Source organism: Eulemur rufifrons, chromosome 17 (genome assembly GCF_041146395.1).
Source record: "Eulemur rufifrons isolate Redbay chromosome 17, OSU_ERuf_1, whole genome shotgun sequence".
Lineage (NCBI taxonomy): Eukaryota > Metazoa > Chordata > Mammalia > Primates > Lemuridae > Eulemur > Eulemur rufifrons.
In genome coordinates this window covers 33,804,339-33,832,125 of record NC_090999.1, presented here as the reverse complement: position 1 = coordinate 33,832,125, position 27,787 = coordinate 33,804,339, and the positions used below count along the sequence as shown (strand labels likewise).

The 27,787-nt window shown below is 36.0% G+C and overlaps 1 protein-coding gene across 1 annotated transcript in view; it reads left to right on the top strand.

Annotated features, from left to right (window-relative positions):
- The window catches only part of ARL15 (ARF like GTPase 15), a 399,577-nt gene that overhangs the window by 177,359 nt on the left and 194,431 nt on the right, over positions 1-27,787 (top strand). The window contains exon 4 of the mRNA XM_069492347.1: positions 18,714-18,922. Within this exon, the coding sequence (XP_069348448.1) occupies positions 18,714-18,922 (209 nt within the window). The remainder of the gene's footprint in view (positions 1-18,713; positions 18,923-27,787) is intronic.

The window sequence follows — 27,787 nt, the reverse complement described above, 5'->3', positions numbered from 1 at the left end:
GGCTGTTCCATGCTGCATTGAATCTGAACTGCTATGCTTGTAACTTTTGTTCTTTGCCCTATTTTCTTTCTTAGTTATTGATCTCTTCTTCTCTCTGTTTTAATTTCTTAATCTCTTGATTTGGTCTCTGTTGCAGCTATCTCTTCTTGAAATTGTCCCCTGTGCCTGTCTCTAGTAGATGCTCTGCCTTTTCTGTTGTCCACATAGTGATTTACTACTTCTAATATGCTCTGAGCAGGAGCCAAGAAACTAAGTGTGATCACATTTTTTTCTAGGCACGATTTCTGTGTGGGCCTGAGGGACTTTTAGAATGCTAAGCATGTGAGCTTTAGGATGTTCATTTGGGTACATTTCTATTGGCTGCCCCATGGCTACTAGTTTTAGCTGTGTTCTGGATGGTTGAGGCATCCTATTAATGTTTAGGTGTATTGTGGAAACAGTCATATATGTCGAGAGGTGCAAGGAGGGGGTTGACAGGTTTTTTTTGTTTGTTTGTTTATTTTTAGTGCAGTGACAATGATGGTAATAAAATTCACTTTATTCACAACTCATTGAAAAGAAATTTAACTTTCCACTTTTTATTATTATTTTAAGAATCAGGAGAATAAATAGCCTTTTATGGGAAATACTTGTTTGGCTCAGAGGTAGGTTGAAGCCTAAATGACATAGTGTCAAAAGATATCATCAACTTAGTGACCGATAGACTATGAGCTCATGAGTCAGGCAGGGGTCATGTCTGTTTGGTTTGCCACTGTATTTCTGATGCCCAGTGTTACATCTGATACACAAAAGCCATTCAAATACTTGTTTGTTGACTAAGTGAATAATAATATAAATTAGATGGTTATTTTAAATTCAACACACATGAATTGAGTGAAGATTATGTGCTGGTTCCTATAGTGGCTACCTAAAATATTCAGAAGAACTGGTTTCAAAACATAAGTACAGAAAGCTGTCAGCCCAGGGCAGTCATAAAGAACTGGACGTTTAAAAGTACATGCATTGTTATAAGTCTAGTTCCTTAAATTGAAGGGATTTTCAATTTGCTCTAGGATCATTGTGGAGGGAGAAGGCAATTAGGTAAAAAAAATAAAATTAAGGAAGGCTTCACAGGGAGATATAAGGTTTGAGATTAGACTTGAATGTGCATAGGAATTTTCTAGGTAAGCCATGATTAGAACAGAGGAAAAACAGCCAGCAGAATATGCATGGTGGGTGTCTTAGTCCGTTTGTGCTGCTGTTACAGAATACCTGAGACTAAGGTAATTTATGAAGAACAGGAATTTATTGTCTCATGGTTCTGGAGGCTGAGAAGTCCAAAAGCATGGTGCTGGCATGTGATGAGGGCTTTCTTACTACATCATCCTATGGCAGAAGGCAGAAGAGTGAGAGAGGGTGAGAGTGAGAGAGAGTAAGCTCAAACTCACAGCCCCAAGCCTTTTTATAATCAGCATTAATCCATTCAGGAGGGTGGAGCCCTCATGACCTAAACACCTCCCATTAGGGCCCATCTTCCAGTGCTATTGCTTTGGGGATTAAGTTTCCAGCACATGCTTTTTGGGTGCCACATTCAGATCATAGCAGTGGAGTTTCAAAGTGTCCAAGAGCTTGGCGGTTATGCTGGGCTAGAGAGGAATGGGTAAGTTGGTTGTTTGATGATTTACTATTTGGAATAAGGGATAAAAGGTTACGAATGACTCTTAAGATTCATAGTTTCAATCTTGGCTGCTAACCCCAACAGGGAATTCAGGAGGCTGGGTTGGAAAAGAGTGCATAGCAAGAATGAATTTATTTGGGGACAAATTGGGTTTAAAATACTTGGGGAACGTCTAGAAGGGAATATGTGATAAACAATAAGAAATAAGAGTATTGGTGTTCAGGAGAAATTAAATGAGAGCATTTGAACTCAGTGTTTTCATGATATTAGAGGTAGCTGATGTGAGTGAAGACATTCCCAAAGGATGTGTAAAGAGATAAGAAATAAGCCGATGAACAGAATTCTGGGGAATATCAGCAGAGATAATTCTTAATTGGGGATCCATGCACTCTGAGGGCAGACCATGTCCTTTTCATTTTCTTATCTGTGGAGTACATGACACAACTCAGTAAACCCTCGTAGCAATTATTTAGAAATATTGCCTTCAAAAGAAGCATTTTGAGAATGCAGTAAATGCTACTGATGAGAGCAATAGTGGGTTGCCAGTAAGACCAATGGTAAATTATTAAGGTTTTTTTTCCTTTAATTATTAGTCCACATTTGGACCTTTCTACCTAGCTGAAAATTTATTTTAAACTTTGCATTAATTATCTATTGCTGTGTAACAATTTACCACAGACTTAGAGACTTAACATATTTCCTCAATAAGTTAAATATAGAATTACCATATAACCCAGCAATTTCATGCCCAGGTAATATACCCAAAAGAATTAAAAACAGGGGTTCAAACAAAAACTTGTACACCCATATTCATAGCGACTCTATTCAGAATAACCAAAAGGTGGAAACAACCCACATGTTCATCAGCAGATGAATGGATAAACAGAATGTGGTATATCCATGCAGTGGAATATTATTCATCCCTAAAAGGATCTCCATCTAAGTTCTCATTTTTATTGGTAGATTTCAGTTTCTAGAGGGGGATGTTAGACTGAGGGCCTTAGTTCCTAGCCAGCTGTTGGCCAGAGAATGGCCTCAATTCCTTGCCATATGCCTCTTCAACATGGCAGTTTGGTTTATGAAAGATTGCAAACTGAGAAGGCAATAGAATCTGATAACAAGATGGAAGTTACCTAATCACAGAAGTGACATCTAATCACCTTGCCACATTCTGTTGGTTAAGGCTCTAGGTTAGCTCATACTCAAGGGGAGGAGATTACACAAAGGTGTCAATACCAATAGGTAGAGATTATTACAGGTCATCTTAGAGTCTACCTGTCACAAATATTAAGGGGCAGCCTTCACCATGTAATGTTTCTGTGGTGCTTTGGTAATTTACCTGGGGATGACCTTACGCTCTTCCTGACAACTTTCTTCAAGTAAATCCAAAACTCATTTATTGAGCACCCATAACTCATTATAGCAGATATTAAGAAAAGACATGGTCTGTGGCTTTTGTGAAAATAAAAAATATGGGTCATAGTTTCTTGATGCAGCCTGCTTTTGTGTAGAAAGTTTTCTTACACATTGATTATTAACAAGGATGCATGACCTTAGATTGATTTGTGCTAAGACTGTATTCTTGTATGTATATACTGAATAAAATCTGATTTTTGAGGTTTATAGCAAGGCCATCATTTTTCTAATCAAAGAAGAAATAAAATATTAAAGGAGACAAAACAAAGAATGGGGGTGGGGTGGATAATGTGTTTTTCCTGTGCTAATTTTTTTTTTTCTATTTAGCCATTTGTATAAAAGAGAAACTATTCAAAACACCAGCACGTCTATGATAAATGTGTTTGAAACAATTTTTTTTTAAAAATAGACATTGATCCTCCATCAGGATGGCAAACTTAAGCAGATTAATATACTTTTATACATGCCTACCCCATAATTGTTTTCACCTATCTAGAGTAAGAAGGCCATGAGAGGAATGATATCTCCTTATTATTCAGTTATAAAAATAAGTCCTAATCTAATAGCAGACTTTTAAGAAAATTCAGCATTGTAGAACCCTACTGGATATCTAATAAATGTTTCTTCTCATGTAGTCTGTTCTCTGTCCTCAGGCGAATATATTCTTTAACTATCCCAATCTAAATAAAATTTAGTCAGCAGGCTTAGCATCATTTAAATTGCAGTGTCTCTCTCTTTTCTTCCGAGTGTGTTCTTCATGGGAAAACTGTATTTGGAAGTGGAGTGCTTGACCTCAGGCAGTGTTTCAAACTCATTTATCTTCTCTTTGGCTAGTATACTGATTCCTAATCTTCTTCTGTTGTGACACTCAATTTTGTATAACCCTCTGTTTCCAAATGCTGCATGACACATCCACACTTATATTTTAAAGCTAATTAAAACTAATTTCGAGAGTTCCACTTGCTTTTTGAGATAATAACATACATCCCATAGCATGAGACAGAAGGTTGGCAGTTGCTGATTTAGTGACATTATTAAGTGTGAAGAAATCTGTTTAATGGTATATGTGATATCGTGGGCTAATCTTATTTTTAATATGTAGTAATTGTGTAAAAAAGGAAGTTTGATGGCCTTAAGATAAGATTTTAATGTTTCATTCATCCGGCTTCAGTTACAGAGATCATTCATTTGGGATTGCCTGGAATGGAGTCATCATATCACTAGCATCCCCTTCATAATGGTGTTTCAAAGCACAGAGGGAAAGCTTACTTCTGAGGACAGACACAAAGGGACTGTGCTGCTTTACAAAGAAGTTCAGAGAGAAGAAACAGGGTTTCAGACAAATATAAAAAAGGAAGGGAGGGAGCGAGGAAGAATTATTTTAGACTATATAAAAAGGAGACTGCTTATATTTAAATCCATGGGCAATAGCCCACATACTCATTTTTCATTTTTTTATTAATTAGCTTAATCATCAAATATTGACTGCCTACTCTGTGCCAGATTCTGTATCGATACCTGGAGACAGTGGTGAACAGGACAAACAAGGAGGATCTTGGGGCACTTTACCAAAGTTCATTAGTAGAAATATGGAGACAGGTAACTGCAAAAATTGGAATGCTTAGGCAAAAAGCTATGAAAAAGCTGTCAGAAAGCGGGTTATAAGCAGTTATAAGAATTCCTGAGAAAAAGAGCCCATTTTGTGCTTAGGTTTTTGTTTGCTTTTCTCCTATTCATAATTCAATTAATATACTTTATTTCAAAGTAGTCCTTGGCAGAAAAAAAAAAAGCACTGGCCTACAAATGGCAGCCTGAGCTCTTCCTGGTGCAGCCGTGTGAGCCACTGAAAACAATGGCACTGATTTTTGATCATCTATGCATTTATAACAAAAGAGGGAGAAGTGTTGTAAAGTGTAATAATAGCTTTGTTTGAATACCATATAGTGTCAGCCTTGTAGATAACATCAACTCTGAAAAGTATATACACACACACATGTGTACACACATCAGTTTGAAATAGTGATCAATTTGGGATTTTTCATCATATGAAATATATGACAGTGTCATCTGAATGTTAACTTGATTAATCACAGTATTTCTTTTAAAATCTAGCTGAAAACATCTATGCTGAAAGAACAGCATTTCCATTTGAAGGAGAGAAACCTCTTTTTTGGGTTGGTCAAGGGAAGAAATCTGGGCAGCAATGAAGGAGGAAGAAGTTGGAGAATAGGAAGTACTAGAGGTTGAGGGTGATACAGGATATGGAAAAAAGTTACTAGAAAAGAAGAAAGGATCCATCCCAAATAAAAACTTGGTTGACTTTTGTAACATTGGTTATCTTGGGAATTGCAGAGAACCTATGCTTCTTTGTCTGTTTTATTCTGAATCTTGTAGACTTTCAGTTCCAGACTTAAAACTCGAGTTCGTTCAGTAGTTTAGTAAGTTATAGGATTAAATGGTGGCCAAATAATAATGGTAACAATAACTATAAAATGACAGACCATATGAACATTTAGTATATTCTAAGCACTATGCTAAAAAAGTTATCTCATTTAATCTTCACAATTCTATGAGGTACCTAAATATTATTTTCTTCCTTTTATTGAGAGGAAAACTGAGGCTTTGAATAATTAAGCTAATTATCCAAGGTCACTCAGATGACAAGTGGCAGATTCAGGCTCTGAACCCAGTGAGTCTGACTTCACAGTCCTTGCTGCCATCATTCTGTCAGGTCTGAATCCAATTCCAGTGCATTGCCTTGTTTTCAAGGAATATTGTGTATTGTATTCTGAAAAAATTGGAACCTTTGGAACATACCTGATTCCTAAACTTGGAACCACCTGTATTTATTTATGACTTGTAAATAAAGCACATCAACTTGTCTGATTACATAATTCAAATTACATATTAGCTTATGTACATTATTAAATTAACCATTGGTGTCACCCCTCTGAAGTCTAGACTGTTCCTTTGCCATTCACTGTCTTATACTTAAGCCTAGGCATGATGCTGGCTAGTTTCTGTAATCAATGGGGTGACAACAACTAGAACAAAGGGAATGGTCCAGGCAGGAAAACTGAAGTCTTGCTTTGGGAGCTCTGATAAGCAATTCTATCAAGAATGTCATAGAAAGTGTTAAAAGATGAAAGAGTAGTATAGGTAGAATCAAAGCAAGCAGAATTCTCTTAAGGTTTTATTACATGAGTAGGTTATATGGTAGTAACTTGTTTTGAGATCTGATTAATCACAGAAGGAAAATTGTACTTAAAGTGAGAGACAAATTTATTCTACTTTTGAGCATCAAGCTTACAACTTGTGACTCTAAGACTTTATAAAGAATGAGACATTAGATGTTTTAAACTTTTTCTATGGGCTGTGAATTTGTCTTAATGTAGAACCTCATCATCTCTGTCCATGTTGTCACAGAGTTGGTAAGTTAAAGTTTTTTATTAAACAAAGACTGGTGGGGTAAACATGGCAAGCTATGCCAGAATGCAGTAGCATTTCCACAGTATTAAAAGATCTTATTCCACCCTGGGTATGTAACAAATAGCTTTCACTTCAGCCAGAAAATTCCCATTTTGGCTTTTCCCAATTTGTTGCTTTGGTCAATGGCAATTTTAACAAAATTGTTCCCATACTAGCTTTTCTAGTCTGGCCACCAGATTTTCTAGAATACCACAAAAGTACTTTGCTTTTTGTGTCATGCCAACATCTCAGGAATTTGCTGCTTACTAAACATTTGAAACTATGTAAATTGTGATCACCTTGGGGTTTGTGGGTCTTCTAGGGAGTCAACACTTTGCTTTTGCAGGAGTATAGAAGGGAACATTTCCCCAGAACTATTCCCACAGATTTTCTTTCTGTGCTTTCAGTTTCTCTTGGCTACTAATTCTGTTGGGCATCAGAACTGTGTTAAAGGATCACAAATAGGATAGAATCAAAAAGATCCCAAAGAGCACTGTTTTTAGTACAGTGCTTAGCACATGTTACATTGTGGCTGCATGTTTCCAATTCCTAAAACAGAACTCCGAGAAAGCCCAAGCAATGAGTAGAGTGAAGTTTAATTTTGTATATGTTTAAGAAATTCTTAATATCAGGTGGCAAATGAGAGATCTCTTATAGAACTGGATATGTGCCAGAAACACAAAACTTACGTGCTATAACTGTACACAAACAAGCCACTATTATCAACCAAAAAGATAGGTTATTTGTATATCAAAGAATGATTTTCTGGGCAAATTCTACATTCTACACTTGAGAAATCAGAATAAATATTTCATAAAAAATTAATTCATTGAAAAAATATTTATTGAGTTTTCATTATTTGTAAAACTTTGTGTTAGATATGGTCAGAGTGTGGAGATGAACCAGACACATAAATGCACAAAACTCCCATGTAGCTCTTTCATTCTAATCAGGAAGATGAAATATGTGCTTAGATGACCATGCCACAGCGTAGAAAATGCTCTGAGGAGAACCAGGAGAAAAATAGACTGAAAGTTTCTGAGAATTATTTCCAGCTGGAAGATCAGGTAAGGCTTGGTAGAGTAGGTGACATTTGCCTTGCCCCTTGAAGGGCATGTAACGGTTTGAATGTGCAGGAACTAAGGGGAGAACTGATATGGTAGGAACTCCAGGCAGAAGAGTTAACAAAACCAAATGCATGGGGCTCAAAAACTTTAGTCCAGTCCAGGAGAACAACATAATGAGACCAAGGAGATTATTATAATTCCTATATGGACCTCTAAATTTTGAGGTTACTCTTCCAACTCCACCTCTCCTATCTTCGCACATGAGACAGTCAGGATGAAAGTAAAGATAGTTTAAAGTAAGACTTTTATTCCTGCTGGAAAATAACTCTAAATATATGTCTAAATTTTAGTTGATCTTAAATGTCTTTTTTGTATATTAAAGACAATGAGTACCTATAGCTCTGAAACCTCTCTGGGGTCTTAGGCCCCTTGACGCTTTCAAAAATTGAGGTCCTCAAAGGCCTTTTGTTTATGTGGCTTATATGTGTTAATATTTGCCATGTTAGAAATTAAAGCTGATATATTTTTAAAATACTATAAATTTCTTTAAAAGTAACAATAATAAACCCATTGCATAGTAACATAAATAACATTTTTTATGAAAATTAACAATTTTGAAAACAAAATAGAAGATTGACAAATCTCTGTAATCTGGCTTAATATAAGTGGGCTGGATTCTCACATCTTCTACAGTTAATCTATTGCTATATGTTGTTTGGGTTGAAGTATATGAAGAAAATCCAGTCTCACATAGATATGTAGTTCAAAAAGGGAGGCATATTTTTACAGCCTTTTTAGGTAACTGTTTATGGTCTCCTTTGATACTACACCGAAATTCTTTAACAAGTGGTAGTTTCTTAAACATCAGTTACAATGCAGTCTGAAAACCATATCATTGAACTTTGCATACTCAGTTAATTAACATTCATTGATCTATCTTGTACTTTGTATTTTTTTTAACCTATGCATGGTTTTGTAACATTGCATTGGTCATTTGGAAAGTATTGATCTATTGAGTAACGTAGATCTAAATGTTGACACATTGCATTATAAATATCTGTTAATATCACCCCCAATCTCATCATTCAGAAGCTGTCAAGCTTATAGTGGCAGAAACAAGTTTTCTGAAATTCTAGTTTTTGCTTAAAAACAAATTTTATCATTGATAACAAATACTGTTGCTTGTTTTCCTTGTAAGTGGTAGGCTATTTTTGAGAAAATGTCTATCACATACTCAGGTGTGAATAATCATAGTTTTTTGTAAGTTGAAATTTCAAGTAAAAATGGAGTTCCATAGGGGAAAGAAAAAAAAAAGTTTAGCTTACGACTCAAACTACTTACACCACCAGTACTTATCCTGAAAATAACTGTCTCCTTTGGTATGTAGCAAAAATGCTTTTTTGCATACTTCCTATTTAGTCACATAGAATATTTTTAAGCATATTTAAGAGCTAATTTAGTAAAACTAATAACTTATACTGCCTTCATGAGGGAATTCTCAGATGAAACTGACCTTTTTTTCTCTGCGAGTATGTGGCAGTCAAGAATACAGTGGCTACCAGTTGGTGGCCAGTACCTGTGTCACTGCTAACTCACCAGCAGTTTGACTCGCTATTGCTTTTGCACCATAAGTGAAAATGTCAACACAGTGAAAATAGCAAATAATGTCTTAGTATAACTATGAACATCGTTTTAGTCTCCTGGGCCTCCTTGAAAGGGTCTTGAAGACTACATTTTGAGAACTGCTGCTTAATGTTAACAGACTTATTGGCTATTTTCTGCCAAGTATATGGATATTACATAAACCAAATCTTGGTTTTTACTTCCACATAATCATGATTGCATTTTTTGTGCTCTCTGCTACTGAGCCAACAGCTAGTCAAATGGTCTGAATTGACACTTGCATGCCATTCTTTGGGTAGCTGAGGGAGGCCCTGTTGGTGTCCCACCTATAACCCCGTTTCCTTGGTGTCAGACTGCCTCCTCACAGCCAGTACCTTCCATTTGCTTCTTTGCCTGGGGGCTTCCTCTGGCTGCTGCAGCACACCTTGCATGGGTGCCCTGGGCAAGCTGGAAGTGCTAGGAGATTAATGCCTGCCCTCCTCAACAGCCCTCAGCCAACCACTGATGAGGGGTGGAGGGGAGATAGGTAAATAAGACCTGACTCCTTCATCCCCAGGGTCTCTTCTATGCTGGCTCCCAGAGTTCCAGCAGAATTAAAGTCTGGTTACCCGCTGAGGTCTCTGGCTTAATAACCTTCCTTGTGTGTCATCCCTGTCTCATGTCCCACTCTGCCACTGTATTTCCTGTAGTCACCTCTCAAACTGTTTGTACTGGGAGAATCCAAAAGAAGGCAGAAGCTGTTTGCATGGTTCCTTAGCCTTTGGGAGAAGGAAGGACTTCTTTTTCTTCCTTCCTCACAACATTTTCTTGTGGTAGATTTCTGATAAATATAGAAATACCTTACTAAGCTAATCTTTTTCAGGCTATGCAGTTGTCCATGTGTGCAAGAGTGTGTAGTGTATAAGTTTATTCATTTTCAAGGTTTGTGAATTCTGGAGGCTTGGCAGTTGAGCCTAGAGGAAGCTCAGGTATGGGTAGGTGATACTGTCCTCCGTAGTATTTAGATCATTAAATATGAAATGTTCAATTTCGATTCAAAAGTTTAGTTTACTGTATCTCAAACAAGAAGCAGTACAATTAATCAAAGTATACACCCAAACCATCAACACGGTTTTGCCATCTTAACGGTAACTTGTTTATGCCAGCAGCAAAGAAGCCTGGAGAGCAAGTGGCGATGAAATCTGGAAAGGCATTTTCCACAGCTTGTTGAGAATTGAATAGTTTTCCTTGCAAGAAGTGGTTCAAAGCCTGGAAGGAGTGGTAGCCAGTTGGTGCAAGGTCTGGTGAATACGGCGGATGATAGAGAGTTTCCAAGTCCGGCCTCTGTAGTTTGAGCAGTGTTGTTTGTGCAACGTGTGTTTGAGCAAGAGGATTGGCCTGATTCTGTTGACCAATCTCTGCTGCTTAATTGCAAGCATCCTCATCATTTCATCCAACTGGTTGCAGTAGACATCTGCTGTAATCGATTGACCAGGTTTCATGAAGCTATAGTGGACAATACCAGCACCGGACCACCAAACAGACACCATTAGCTTTTTTTTTTTTGATGAATATTCGGTTTGGGGCTGTGTTTCAGCACTTTGTCTTTATCCAACCATTGTGCTGAATGCTTGTGATTGTCAAAAAAATCTATTTTTCATCACATATACCAATATGGTGTAGAAATGGTTCGCCTTTATGTTGTGACAGCAAAGAAAGGCCAGCTTTAAGATGATTTCTCTTCTGACACTCATTTAATTCATGAGATGGTACCCATTTATCCAGCTTCTTTATCTTGCTGATTTGTTTCAAATGGTCCGATGGTGTTAGAATAGTAATGTCAAACCTTGCTGCTGATTCATGTGTAGGCTGAGATGGATTTGCTTCCACTACAGCTTTCAGCTCATCATTATCCACCTTGGTCTCAGGTCGCCCACATGGCTCATTTTCAAGGTTAAAATCACCAGAATGAAACTTCTCACACCATTGACATACTTTGTGTTCATTAGCCACATTCTTCCCACTTTGTTTATATTTCAAGCTCTCTGTGTTGCATTGATCCCATGATGGAACTCATATTCAAAAATAACATAAATTTTTTACTTATCCATGGTTTCACAAAAATTGCTCTAAAAAAAAATTTGAAAGGTAATGACAAACCATACTATGCGTTTGAAAGAATAAGGATGTACCTTCATAACAAAAAGAAAGCTAGAAATGTCAAAGTGAAACGTCACAGATATCAACTGTTAAACTTAGTACTTAAGGAAATTGGACATTTCATACTTAATAACCTATTAATATATTACCAGGCAGTGAGTAGTCAGGACCTTTAAGTAAGACAAGACCACCCCATGTAGTATTCCTCAGAGATCTCTAATAATTCTCTGTTAACTGCTGAATGCAGCCCAGATACTCTGCCTGGCTTACGAAACCATCCATATTGTCTTCGTACTATCCATTTACTTGTCACTAATTCAGATTTTGTATTTCATGCTCATTCTCTTCACTGTGCCCCCAAAACCATCTAACCTAGTTTCCTCCAAGCACCCCTACCTGCCCCCACTGGATGCCTTTACTTTTCTTTCTACCTGATATCAGTGTTAACCATTCTGTAAAGCCTGTGGGCACATCTCTTAAACATGCACGCTCATTCACATTGAGTAGTCCGTCCATTCCAGTTTGACTGGAGCTCTCACATTCCCTGGAAAGCAGCACCATTTAGTGGAAAAGCACACATGGTCTTTGGAATCAGTCCAGAGTTTGAATCCTAGATCTGGCACTTACTAGCTGGACTTGGAGCAAAATGCTTATCCTCTCTGTCCCAATTTCTTCATCAATTAAATGAGGATCATGAAGCCAAAAGGGTTAAATGAGATGATGTGTATAGATATCTGACAAGGTTAGGTATGTAACCTGGTATGTAGGTGTAGTGGGGTTGGGTGATGACTGTTTGTCAGTTGCCTTGTATTTCCTCTGTGGATCCTCACAGCAGATCTCACTGTGAGTCTGGGGACTTTGGTCTTCTCTAGCTCCACAGTTGTCCACTGTTTGGTGGAGGTTTTCCTTCAGCCCCACAGAACAAACTTTCGTTTTTCATAAAGACTTACCTGTCCCTATTTTTCTAACAATTCTTTCATTATTTAAAGTGTTTTTTGACTCTTTGAAAAGCAAAATAGGACAATACACCTCCCTTTAGAGAACTTGACTTTAAGTCTTTACATTGTTATACATTGTATCTATTTTTATCCTCTATTTAGGGAGGGTCTAATTTACTTTGCGATATTTTGGCTGTGTGTGTGGGTAAGGAAGCCGTAATAAAAGTTTGAGTTTAGATATGTATGTCTTTGTCCTTCCTGAATTCTTAGTATTTCAGTTTTTTTGTTTGTTTGTTTTTTGAGACAGAGTCTCACTCTGTTGCCTGGACTAGAGTGCTGTGGCATCAGCCTAGCTCACAGCAACCTCAGACTCCTGGGCTCAAGGATCCTCCTGCCTCAGGCTCCCTAGTGGCTGGGACTACAGGTGCACACCACCATGCCTGTCTAATTTTTTCTATTTTAGTAGAGATGGGGTCTCGCTCTTGCTCAGGCAGGTCTTGAACTCCTGACCTTAAGCGATCCTCCCACCTCGGCCTCCCAGAGTGATAGGATTACAGGCGTGAGCCACCGTGCCTGGCCCTGTATTTCAGTTTTTTAAAACAGATTGAGAGTTTAGAAGATGAAAAAAAAATCTAAAGAACCACCAGTCACAAAGAACTGAGGTTCCATAGATGGAAGGAATAAAAAAGAATTTAAAATTATTAATTTCCTCTCCTTTCTCCTTTCCTTCTCCATTCCTCTTCAAGTAATGGTTAAAGTAAACTGTGTGCTAAGTATACCCTTCACTAAGATTTGAAGACTCATTTATAATTCAGGTTTTCCAAAACTGGCTCCATTTATGGATCTCCAATTCCATTAAGGTTTGCAGAGGGCAATTATTCTTACTCCCTGGTAATTTCTTAAGACGATGGTAAGAGGATGGAAAGAGGAGACAATTCTGAACTTCTCATCCCCACTCTTTCTGCTATCACAGTGTGGTTGACAGTAGTGTTGGATAGCGTGTTGCATAGCCCTTTGGCAGTTGCCCGCTGAGAAACCATCTTTGGTTAAGGGTGATGCAGCCCTTCCTATACCAGCAAGGCTCTGTGCCTTTCAGAGATTTCTGTAACTGCTGTCTTAGTGGTTTCTAGCAGTCTCTCATGTCAGCAGTCAGTTATGGGAATGTCTAGAGTGGCATTGTCCAATGTGGCATTTTAACATAAAATTGAAATAAATGAACAATTCAGTTCTCGGTTACACTAGCCACATTTCAAGTGCTCAATAGCCATGTGTGGCTAGTGGCTACCATACTGGAAAATACAGATGTAGAATATTTTCATCATTGCAAAAACTTCAGTTGGACTGTGCTAAAGATCCAATTTTCTATAGGGATAACTTTGAGTAACTGTTTTTATTGTTGCCTATTTTTAAAGTCATTGAGTCTATCTCTCAAAGCATGAATCTTCCAAGGAACTTATTCATAGTATTTTAATGTGAAGGAACATAGCATCTTTTTGTCTGCAAATTCTTCTAAAATTTGCTTGACTAATAGGCATTTACTGTGCTCACATTATAAGGAGTCCTTGTAACGTAGGTGGTTAGTTCTGCTGGTCAATGGTGTTCTTGAGGACCCAGGCTCTGTCTTCCTATTCTGACATCATCAATGTATAGATATAGGTATAGGTATGTCTCCTTTAAGGTTGCTAGAAGGCTAATGCTATTTAAAGCATCACCTTTTCATCCAAGGAAATCTAAAAGCTGTAAGAGAGAAGTAGCTCTCTTTGGGCATCTTCCTTTTTGTTGAGGAACAAAATCTTTTCTAGATGCTCCCGGCAGACCTTTGTTAGGTCCCAGTTGACCAGAACTGAATCTTAAGTCTGCACTGCTGTAAGCGAGGCTGAGAAAATGAGTACAGTTAATTATTAACCTCCGAAGGCTGGCTCTGCTGTGAACGGTATAAAGACTGACACTTTTGTCTGTCTGGTTTACTGCTGTATCCCCAGAACCTAGAATGGTTCCAGGTCCTCAGTAAATATCTGTTAGATAAATGAAATAACAAATAATGCAAGAATGTTGTTAACATCCATAGTGTGCCACAGAAATGAACTTAGGGACTTGTTATTCTCCTGTTTTTCCCTCTATACTCTCCATGGTACCTTAAACCAGGCTCTCCTGCTTGGCTCTCAGAATGAGCTCTTGGATTCCCAGGGGTTCCTTGCAACTTTTAGTAAGGCAGGATTGGACCTTCGGTAATTAGGACATTTGGCAACACCCTCCACCTGGGCCGTTTACTGTTAAGACTACCTTTTATTTTTTAATCTAAAGGTGCAAATTATAGACCAAGTTTAACTAGTTTATATAACAATTGTAATTGAAGAGACACAGAGCAGGGAATTTCTGTCCTTAGAGTAAAAGTGGCCTCAAACTGCTGGTAGATGTCACTTCCTGTGTTTGTTACTGTTTTTGGATTTGGTTTGTGGGAATGTAGGCATCAAACAGGTGTCCCTAACCTTCCCAATTAGGATCACTCCTCAAGGCAGCTGGGTTGATGACACAGCCATTTCTCATTTTAATCTGGTGACTAAACTATAGTCCACTAAGCCAGACTCAACAACTGTATACCACCCTTCTCCCCATTGCTGGTTTCCTTGGCCCCAATCTGTGTTAGGCTGCTGCTGACTAAAGCCATGTGCAGGAGGCTGAAGGGGAATTTAGAATTACAAGCTCAGTGTTTGTGATGAAAGTTAGAAATGCTAAGGTTGGGCAGAAGATTGTAGCAGGAGATTAAAGGCAAGGGTCTTTTCACTATTAGTAATATATTATTCATATATTATGTCATATAAGGGGCATTTAAAAAATTTATGATATTTCTCCTTGGGTTTCTTTCAGCCACTAATATTGTCATTGGATGCATTGTTGTTTTGTCTCACTATTTTCAGGTACCTTATATCCTCCTAAATGTGGCAAATGAAAATATAATTTCTCATGGAAAGAAATGAGTGCATGAGTTGGATTTCTACTGTCTCATGTGTTTCCAATGGAAAAATTCCATTAAAACATGCAACCAAATTCCTCTCTTTATACTTGACTCCCTGGACACCCTTTAATGTTCAAACATGTTTGTTCTCTCTGATATAGTTGCAGGCCTCGTAATTATTACTACTTCATAGGATTTGAGGGTTTGAACTAAGAGGAATAATGGCTTTCTAAATAACTCTTTAGTTCCTAGCTTAGAAACTTGTATGGAATAGGTACTTAATAAATATTCATTGAATTAATTGGCTGGAAATTGTTCTTGGACATATTCCCATTAATATATAGGCACTTTAGGTACCTTTTGTTCCAGTAGGGTTCCATGTTTTTCCTCCTAGTTTATGTGGTAGTACAGTTCTTTATTTAGCCTTATTGCCTCTCTAGTCAATGATACCTCTATTTCAATCACACTAGACCTAAATGTATTTTTAGTGTGTAACCTTAGGGAAATTACATAATCTTTTTGTGTTTAGGTTTCCTTATTGATAAAGGAGAATGATAAAAGTAATTACCTCATTAGACTGTCATGGATAAATGAATTAATATATGTAAAACACTTAGAGCAACCACCATTCATGTCTGAACTACACTCGTTGGTTAATTGCAACCATTGCTTGGCTATGAATACAAAATCAACGAAAGCATCCTGTGATCATTAATTGGCTCTATGGAATTTACAATAAAGTATGTTGTATATATTCTTATTATATGAAAATTGTGTGCTAGCCATCCTTTATGTTAGTAAAACTTATAACAGTCTTATGTACAGATAGATATGCACACGATATTTTTGTTGTTTTGAACATTTACCACTGGGTAACACTGCCTCCCCTTTTGTCCCTCAAGCTTATGGATGGTTCTCTAGCATATGGATAGTGTCTGGATGTAGCTTGTAGCAGATGCTGTTGGTATCCTACCCAGATCTCCTTTACTGGGCCAGTGCATCCATCTCCCAGCTGCTGCGGGTATTGGCTGCTAATGACTCACACCTGTACCCTTCTCCAGAGGACTGCCCTTGGCTGACAGTAATTGCCCCAACCAAATATGTTTGGGAGATTTTGAAATGAGGCCCCAGTCCCCTCCTGTTCCCCTGGGGTGGCTCATAGCCAATGACTATACAGGGTGTAATAGCCCAGCCCCCTTGCCTCTGGACTGGACAACTTCTGTGGTTCAGTCCACACTCTAGAGTTCCTCATGGCATCAAGCTGAGGCTACATTTCTGAAACAGTATCTTTGCCTAGCTTCGTCCTTCATTCTAGCTTGCTTCTTTCACTCCAGGTTTCTCCTGACAGCACTCCATCTACAATCAGGTGTACAATAAATGCCATCTCAGGCTCTGCTTCTAGGGAACCTAACCTAAGATGTTGCTAATCTTAGTACCCCTGTTATTTGCTTAGTTCCACCATCACTTAATGCAAATAATTCCCTATATTAAATAATCTCTGGCTTAAATATAATCTTTATTTTTTTGTTTTCTTGATTTAACCCAGTCTAATATGCATCCTCCCTGCTTATCTCCCATATCTTTGCATATTAACATTACTCAACATCAAATGTCTTTGATTCTCTTACATACCGACTTGTTTTAGTATAGTGTAATGGTAAATATCCTAGATTTTAGGATCTGAAACTTAGTTTCAAAACCTGAGTCAATTATACTTCCCTCCTTGGGCTGTTGTAAGAATTATATGAGCTATTCTTTTTAAAACACTTGGCACTGTACCTGGAACATAGGAAATGCTTAATAAATGGTGGCTGTTTGATTACTGATATTATTCTTTTAAGAGATTTGCCCCACTTTGGGTAAGATGCCTTACGTTTTGCTCCTAGAGCACCTACTGAGTACCTCTATGACAGTACTTTGTGACATTGTATTATAATCTTTTGAATTTTCTTTTCTCTTTCTCCCAGAAAATATGACTTTCTCAGTGTCATCAAGTGGTATGTTGGCTCTCTGGGAAAGGAAAAGTCCTGATATGTAGTATTTGCTGATTTCTATGGTGAAATTACTTCCTCCCTGTGATTTTAATCCACCAACATGATATCACTGAACACAGAGTGGGGAAGAGATGCACACAGGTGGCTCTTGCCAGCCACTACACACCAACACCAGTCCCCACTGTTTCTATCCCTAACACTTATCACAGCATGTTGAACATCTAGGAACTAGATGTTCAATGACAGACTGAAATATAGTGATTGACTGGTTGGGACCTGATCGTATACAGTAAATTGGTAAAATTCCTTGAAATCTAATTTTTGTTATATAACCAATAACACCCCTTCCCTATACACACACATACACACAGCACTCTCACTCTAACATACACACAAATTGCTCATCCTATTCATGAATCAAAGTAATCAAGCCAGTTTTCATGATGTAATGGGAAATGTCCATGCCTTCCCTGGGCAGGTTGTCTACTAACTCAGATGCAAATCCCAATTTTGTAATTTACTAAACACATAAATGAGCTTCACTCACTTTACTTCTCTCTGCCTCACTCTGTCTGCCTCAGTTTCTTCAAAGAGTTGGACTGAATAATCTCTAAAGTTCTCATCTCAAATTTTGTAAAGCTTAATTAGTATATAATTTCTTCCCCTCATCCCATCATTTTGCTTATTCCTGTATTGAACTTTGAGTTATACATTGTGCTAGATATTGGAAATACAAAGAGGAATAAGACGTGCCTGGCCAAAGAGAATCTCCATATGTTTTTGTAAACATCTCATATCATTGAGAGCATGAGTGTACGCTCATTGCCTTTTATCCTTCCCCATGGTATATGAACACAGATGGATTTATACAAATGTACCAAAGGCCAAGTTTTTAGTTGTTCACGAATTTTAGCACTTTTGACACATAGAGTTATTGTGCTCATAATTCTACATGAAATTAAACAAGGCTGTCGTGATCTTCAAGCAGTTCTATTAAAAAATATCACCAAGCTAATGTTAATGGTATGGAAAGAAGCTTTGGTTGACTTCTAGGTCACTCTGCTCTCTGAGTTAAGTTCAGACTCAATTTGCAGAGAGTATAATTCATTTAGGACTGTTAATAAGCAAAGTCTAAAAATATTCTTTTGAGTTGAAGTCTAAGAAGTATTTTATCCTGGTTCTCTCTCACACATTTTGATGTGAAAGTCATGAAGAATGACTCTTAAACTTTCGTGTTCCCCTTCAAGGCCGTATCTACCTATTGACTGTAGTATCTTCTTTGTTCCAGTTCAGTCTGATCTGTGCTTTTTCTAAATTCCTGTTCTATTCCATACCACAGAGTTTGGCACTTAGTGTTCAGAAGATATATTGGTTTCTAGTAGGAATTACTGTTGGGAACCTTTTTCAGTTACTGAAAGCTATTTTTAAAAAGGAAATTTGTTTCGTTTTTGACAGGGGCTGATAATATCCGGAAATACTGGAGCCGCTACTACCAAGGATCTCAAGGGGTAATATTTGTATTAGACAGTGCCTCTTCAGAAGATGATTTAGAAACTGCTAGAAATGAACTGCACTCAGCTCTTCAGCACCCACAGTTATGCACTTTACCCTTTTTAATATTGGCCAATCATCAAGACAAGCCAGCAGCTCGCTCAGTACAAGAGGTATGTCTCATTAATGTGACAGTCTTTGTCTACCTTGTTGGTTGGACTTTTGATGCCATATTTGAACGTGAAAAGATACATATAATTAGGGCTATACTGGTTATGATGTTTTCAACATGAAACCTTAGTTTTCTTAGGAAGCAGAAAGTCTATATCAGTCTGATAGCACCTGTTTACATACCTAATCCTTCTTGGATAGCACAGATTGTTTTTAGCTCATTAGCAGAAGTTAAAGGATGTTTCTAGTTATTTTTTCTCATCTATTTTGAAGGGTTAAAGGCCTGGTTATTTAACATTTATTTAACCTACTGACTTAATTCATTCTCCTCTAGCTTTTCAAGGACAGCATCAAGTGTACTACAGTGTATCACTTGCCTTCAAATGCCATGTTCTTGTCCCTCCGAAATGCTCACTGTTGACTAGGAGCAATGAATTCTATTATCAGCTAGGCTGACAATTAATGTCTTATCTTGCAAGTGCCATGCCACCAAATACGTTTTAACATGGACTCATTGTTTATCTTCCCCACTTAATTTCATTTGTTAGCTTATTTTTCTCCTGTAAAAACAGGAGACTGATTCTGGGCAAATAATTAGTGTCTTATCCAGTAGAGCTTCTGATACATGGTACTAAGGTAATAAGGTACGTGAATAGTTTTTAAAACTTGAATTATGGTAATTATAACCTAAGTACAGTGAAATCAAAACTCTTGATGTATTCCTTTACTCTTGTAACTTTCAGAATGTATTTTCCCCTCTCCTTCAGAAAACTCTGTGCTTCCTCAAGTGACTTTGGAATAAGATGATTAATAGGACTGATATTGCCCTTTAGTCCAAAGCATAGAAGTGCCAAGAACATAACATGTTCTAACTCCAAACCTCCCTCATACTTAGTGTGTGACCTGTGGCAAATAGCTTTGTTCCTGTGCTTGGCTTCTCACCTGTAAAGTAAGAATAATGTGATTTATTATTTTAAGTGATGGGATTAATTTGGATCATTTACTTTGAAATTTGAAGTACTAAGTGAAAGAGTAACCATATTGAGAGACTTTTAAGTTTTAGAAAAATAGTAGAGACAAGGATATATTACTAAACAGAAAGAGCTAATATCTATCTTTAGTTGCCTCATTCAGTATTAAGTATTTAGTAACTTTTTTCTTTCTAGATTTTGGAAAATGTCTTACAGATAATAGTAAGTAATTAAACTAAAAAACTGCAATAAAAATCTATTCAGAAAGTCATTAATGTACAGATCTTTAGCATTGTAATTGTGGTGCCTTCTTGATCTGTTCTTAAGACCTTAGGTAAAACTTTTAACTTCTCAGCATCAGTTTTTCTGTCTGTAGAATGGATATATTTGTATGTAATGATGGGTAGTTATGGATGCTATATTATTTTATGATTATAAGGTCTTTTGCTGCAAATGTGTTGTTATTCTGATATTCATTGTGGAAATATGGTTATATATATGCATATTACAGAATACACATAGATAATTTAATATGTATATATAACATATACATATTAATGTAACCTATGATAGATGTAAAGTGCCGTTATAATTTCAAATCACGTTATTCAAATTATATGCAATATCTGAAAAGAGATTTTCTTTTCTTTTTGCTTTTAAATTTAAGAAACTTTTTATCTGTTTTCCTTAGACGTCATATAATTGAAACTAACGTATTCTTTAAACCCAGCATATGACTCTTGGTAACCCTCCATAGGAATTAAAGACTGTCACATTGAATAAAGGAAGCTTTTAGCAATTAATTGCTTCTAAGTATTCCTTGTGTGTATTGGCTTGCTCTCCTAGGTAAAGGGCGAATATCTTTTTCCCCCTTTTTGTGATGCATCTTTTAGTATGCCAGATGACTGTAAATGTAGAGTAGTCTTAGAAATAGTTTGAAAATGATTCTAAACTTATATATACTGGAGCATATGCGAGTTTGACTTCTCTTTTTATTTGTATCCATTTTTAATTAACTTTTCTCAAAATTTGTGCCTGTAATGGAATTTGCATAATACCATTTCCCTGTGATTATAAAAACACATACCATACAGGTGCATGTTAACATTTTAGACTGCTTTAATGGGATACATGGGCAAATTCCATTATAGGTCTTAAAGTTTGTGGAAGCATAATGAATTGCTCTTACTTACTGTGTGTTTGGCCCCCAAGAAAGAGAAAAGCTTCCTGGACTTTTCCCATTTCTTTAAGACAAAGAGGTTTCTTGGTATAGTGTGTTTTAATGCCCTGTTGAAATACTCTTGGGAATGTTTTAAGAATTAAATCAATACTTTATTATGAGCATAAAAATAGAGTTGTGAAACTGAATCTTAAACTTTTTATAAACACTAACCTCAAAATGGTTGGCATGTGTAGAAGAGGGGGTAGAAGATTGAAAAATTAGCGAAGTCACAAGTTACTTGAGAAATATATTTAGAAGTGGTCATCTAAAAAGATGACCTTTCTTTCATAAAGGTATCGCATGCCCTGTGACCTATTACTGTTAAACATTTTTATTCATTTCTACCTGCTAATTTGTGTAGATTGTATGGAATTTCCAAATGCTAAAAAGATGGTGTTTTGCTCTGCAAAATACCTGTGAATTTTAGGCAAAATTCTTTTCTTTCAGAATCAGGGAAGATACATTCAGCACTGAACTTTGCAGTTAAGAAAATGAGTCATAAAGACTTATTGATTCTTTTTCTCCCGCTATTGGAAATTGTTACATTTTTGTCCTTAATGCAGAAAATATGCAATTATTTATCCTGTCACTGGAGTAAAACTTTATGAACTCACTTATTATTTAATGAGGATATCAGGATATTGTTGACTTTAGAAGTAGGTAGAAGCCAGTGAAATCCAAAGGAGAAAGCTGAGTTATTTATGGGATTCTAACAGAGAATAAAAATCATTAGGAATACTATATTTAGTCCCCTCCCCTACTGTGACTGTTGCTGTGTTTGTGTGGAGCACTGAGTTAAGAAATGAAGACAATGGTTAAAATTACTGTGTAACCCACAGACAGAGGGCAACATGCCCAATTATTTTCTTGCCCTTTCAGAAGCAAGTGGAGTCTTGTATGTCGCATATTTTTCCTTTCTAATACACCTGGTAATGACCTGTGTTTCACTTACCAGAATTTTAAGATTGTATGTCTTAAGAACTGATAGTGGAAACATGTATTTTTTTACAAATAAGCTTAAAAAAACCCGAAACTCTGGGAAAAAGAACACCCTTTATATACTGTCTGAAAGCCAAGCAATTCTTGCAACAGATGTTTGTTGTATTCACTTTGGGGAGGTGTAGTTACCACAGTTTTCCAGAATTTACTCATATCAACTATTTTTCTCTATAGAAAACATGCTAGAAAAATCTGTAATTATGTCAAGTGGCCCACTTGATACATTAGGGGAAATTCTGGTCTAATTGAAATAATAAAGCTATAAAACAAGAGAAATCTTAGGGGTAAATAGTTGGGTTTTTATTTGTATTGAATTGTAATTGTATCTAATTTGTTTTACAGCTCCCATAGGAGAGCATACTTCAGTTCTGAAGTTATTTAATAGATCAGGAGGATTTTATGAGAAGTTAAGTTGATATAGTAGCCAATAAATGTAATCCTATTTTCCCTTTACACAGTTGCTGATTGTGATTCTTTTACCTCCTGGCTTTTAAAATTTTATTTTTGTTTTATTGGGTATTACTGTGTCTTATAAAATGATACATTTTGTTAACATGAAAGAAAGAGTCCCTATTTTGAGCAATCACATCTGATTTGATGTTTGTCTGTGTTCTTAATCCAAAAGTATTTAACTTTTTCAGAAATAGTACATCAAAAGTATAGTGTTAACTATTTGCTGAATCTTTTCTATTAAAACAAATATGAACTGAAAATTGTGAAAACTGTGAAACGTATTTTTGAAGTGGAATTATAAGGTCAAATGACTCTGTTGAGCCCGTGGTTCATTAGTTGTAGCATAGGAAAATCTAGCTTCTAAATTTGGGTGTCAGTATCTCTCAATTTTCATGCAATTGTGATTAAGTTTGTTATTGTGATATGTATAGAACTTGGTGTTTTGAAAAGAATAGAATATAAATGTAAGGAGAACATTTGCAAGTACTTTTATAATATAAACATTACTGGTTCCTTTAGACCATGTTTTTATTTTGCTTATAAATATTCAGATTTTTTTGAATAATGAAGTCAATACTCTGTAATGAATAGTTTTGAGTTCTTTTTAGTATATAGGCATCTTCTAGAAGAGGATTCTAGTATGTTTTTATGGTATTTAACTATCACATGTAATTAGAATTAATTCTTATTTATAGATAATTATTTCTACATCGTATACTTTCTTTTCTTTTTACAAAGGATCAGAAAGGGTTTTGACAGATTGAAATTTTTGGACAATATGTGTCTCTAAATAATAAGCTAGTTTAAAATTTTTTGTTTTATATTTATATTGCTTGATAACAGATCAGGTTTTTCTGATAGCTCTATGAAGTAGTGAATATCTTCTCTGATTTTACATGACAAACCTTTTATTAAAAAATGCAAAGCAGTATTTAAATCATGTAAAATACTTAGCTTAATTTAATGTTACTTTCTGTATATAGAGAGAAACGTGTGTGTGTTTGTAAAATAATCATCGGAAAGTGTTATATGCTTTAAATCTTAGAAGTGTTCCAAGTATCTTGACCTGCTTTTTTGGCAGTGTTTTAGAATGCTGATTTGATTTCACATGGAGCAGTATACATACCTATGGTGTGAGCAGTTTGAAAACTCCCTGATGGGACGTGTACTTATTCTAAAATGATATGAGAGATACAAATTATTTTTTGTTCATTCCTTACAGATGTACTCCACACTGTTACAATTAAATCTTGGGGAAACAATGGGAGGGTTTGGAAGTCAGTTTTCCACTGAATGACTCAGTTATCTCCTGAAAATGTTTACTAACCTATAAGAAAAGCTGAATTAGTAATCATTTCATTAGTTATTCATACAGATATGTCATTATTATGTGCAAAAGAGCAGCTTTTAAGCTGAGAGTACTAAAACAGCCAGAATACTTTATTTATTGCATGTCTATTAATTTTTGTCTTTTCATATGCATTCTTTAAGAAAGTAAATTTGTATACTTGATGCCCTTGGTTCTACATCTAGCCACCATGATCTCATCACTGTTCCCTCTTTATACCTGTGTGTCTTACATCCACCAGGTAATATGATGAGTCTGTGCTGCATCCACCAAAAACCAGTAAGATTTCTATTAACAAATATATTACATGAGAGTGGTCCATTGTCTCACGAAAATTATTTAAGTAGGATAACAAAGTAATACATTTCAAAATATGCATGTCCAAAAAAGAATCCGTTATGTTCTCTTCTAAAACCCCCGTTCCTTTCCAATGTCTTCCTTTATTCAGTCACATGCATACCCTAATTTTACATAAAGCTGGAAAATTTTGAAACCTCTTTCAATTGTTACTCTTCTTTATTTTCCACATGCAGACATTTCATTGTCCTATTCTCCCACGTCTGCCTCTGCAGTGCTTCTCAGAGCTTCCTAATAGTTCTCATCCCCCGACGCTTTTTCCCTATTTCTCAACACAGACCAGAAAGAACAAACTTCCTATCAATTTTTCATGATACCTATATTAAAAACCTTCTAATTCCTTTTGGAATCAAGTGAAGCTCCACAGATCTTACATGATAATGTGATTTGTAATTGGATTCTTTTTTTTTTTTTTTTGCTCATTCATGTTCATCTACCACTCACCATTCCTATTCCCATAGGGAAATCACATCAGGAAGTCTTCCTGAACGCCCATGGCTGAGTTAGATGCCCCCTTCTCATTTCCCTTGGCACCCTGGGTTTATCCAAATCATAATATTAGAACTTTGCCTATTAATTTTTCTATCTACCCCTTAAGATTGTAAGCTCCTTGAAGTACAGGCATTATGGCTTTTATATGTCTCTCTGCTCAATATATAATCAACCTTCTGTATCCGTGGGTTCCACATGCATGGATTCAACACACCACAGATTGAAAACATTTCTTAAAAAAAATTTCATTTGTACTGAACATATACAGACTTTTTTTTCTTGTCATTATTCCCTGAACTATACAGTAGAACAACTATTTACATAGCATTTACTTTGTATTAGGTATTAAAAGTAATCTAGAAATGATTTAAAGCATATAGGAGGATATGCCTAGGTTATATGCAAACACTATGCCATTGCATATCAGGAGCTTGAGCATCCTTGGATTTTGGTCTCCATGGAAGATACTGGAACCAGTCCATCACAGATACTGTAGAAAGGCAACTGTAGTTGTTTGAAAGAGTGACTACCTCTGCGTCATACCACACATGCTTTCTTACTGGCTTTATGCCATCAACTTTATTATCCAGATTTCCTTACTGCCCTCTTACTCAGTCCAGCTCATCTATTTCTATCCTTGAATATAAAAACTGTTCTTCTACACCAGACCTGATCCTTGAATATGGTACAGGAGCCACATCTTCCATGAATCCTCACCACTCTAACCATGTTGTTAATATGTAGTTTTAAAAAGCTTTCATCTGTTAATCACCATATTTATAAATGTTTAATTTTATGTACTTGTGTTTGTCCACTTGATGACCTTGTTTAACACCATATCAGGTCAGGTTACAATTTCCTTTGCAAAATTCCCCAAAGAAAGTGGCAGGACAAATTGACTGAATAGTATTATTTTAATACATTTTTAATAATTACCTATACTGTAACTTTATAGAGCTTATTTCATTTACTGGAATCGCAAAATTTTACTGTTTATATTTTTCATGGAGAGACTGGTACGTAATGAAACTCTTTGGGAACATAATCGAGATGGTTTTAAAGTAATGAATTCAATTTGATTAAAACAAATGTAGCCTTTTAATTAATAAAATAATTTATTACTTAGAAGGATTTTTAAAAATTCTTATATTTAATACCTTTTCTTCATATACATATTTAAATATTTTACAATAATAAATTATGCTAACTAGTAAAGTTAGAAATATATTCTAGCCAAACAGTATTACTTGGCTTCTTTCTGGTCTTTTTGAAGCAATATGTATTTGAGAGTTTGTAATGGTGAATTTCACACTTTATATCTGTATTTCCAATTTTGTATTTGAAATACAAAAATAAAAATTAGTATTTCACTAATCCTCATTCAACAAAGGTAATAGCTGATTTTGAGACAACAGTTCAAGGTACCATTTCCTTGGCCCTTAGTTCCTTTTATTTATTTATTTTTTTATTTGCAAAAGAAAATTCAGCCAGTACACATTCCATAGCTTACAAAGTTAATAAAACATTTGTCGAGTTAAATTAATTTGAAAATAGACACATAGTTAATGTCAGTAAGGTGCTTTGAAGATAAAAAGCACAATAAGCGTTAGTTATTATCATTATGATAATTATTATCATTATTATTATTACATAGTGTCTGCTTAAAAATACCCTTGGTTGCTCTGGGATGGCCGAGACTAATGAGAGGGGTTAATCTGCTGGATTTTATCCAGAACTAAGGATTTGAGACATAATATACTAAGGGGTGTTTTTTTTTTTTAATAGGTCAAGAGATATGTTTGTTTGTTCTTTCCCCTTAAAAAAGACAAAGTTCCTATTGATTCTGTAATGCAGAAGCATCAGAACTCATTTTCAATAGTTTGTTTTCTTATATAATCTATAAAAAGATGTCTGAGGAGAAGTAAAAATAGGTCTTCTTAAAAGGTTCTGAAATCATAGGCATTGCTTCTAGTCAAAAACCTTTATCTCTTAGTTAACTATTTCTGAGTTGTATAGCACTCAAAATTATAATTTTTATATATTAAAAAAGAACAGAGCATGGAGTACAAGAAGAAAATATTAAAGCTTAATTTTTATTACAAAAATGAGAAATTATATCTTTGGGAACTTACGAAAATAACTATAAGTCACTATATAAACTAACTCCAATAAGAATATTTTAAGGGGGGATTCATTAGATTATTCTTTAGAGAGATGACTTCAGGATTAAACAAAATTCTTTACAAGATACTGCAAAGATTGGCATCACAAGTCACAGAGATGAGAGAAATATTGAAACATTTTAACAGGCAAATGTATGAAAGTCAAATGTCCCCCCAGCCTCATAATCAGCGTAAGGCATTAGTGACATGTCTGAAGAAGACATTCCCTAATATTATTGCAAATTAAGTAATAAAAGACCTCAAGAGAATGAAAAGAGAAAAGGTGCCTGGAGCCAATGAATTACAATTGACAACCTAAAGGCAGTGGAAGAACCAATTGCTGGAGTGATTGCAAAGCTATTCATAATGTGCAGCAGACAGCGCACACCAGAAAGCTGGAACAATGCCTTCAGTTCAGCAATATTGCTTCAAAAGAATGGAAAGAGGGGACCGGGAAGAGCCACTGACCCTGAGACCAATTTCCAGCCAGCTGCACAAACTATATACTGTAATTAAAGGTTTTGACCAGTAATCACAGCAAAGCCAGACTACAGAAAGTCTGGGGAACCAGCAAGGTTTATAATGAGGCAGACATCCTTAACTTAAAGCATGGAAAAAGCAGGTAAGAAAACCAGGCCATTTCTGGCAGTGACTTTGAAAAGCTCTGCTGTGTTAGCACAAATATGAAAATCACATATTTTTGGCCTCCTTCTTCTAAGAACAAAAACATGTAATGAAAGATACCTGCTTTCATCTTTTGAGATGAATAGAATACTCTGCTATTTAGAAACAGGCATTTTTCTCCTGCCCACTTAATTTTTTTCTTTACCTATGAATTGCATGTGCCTTTGATGAAAACAATG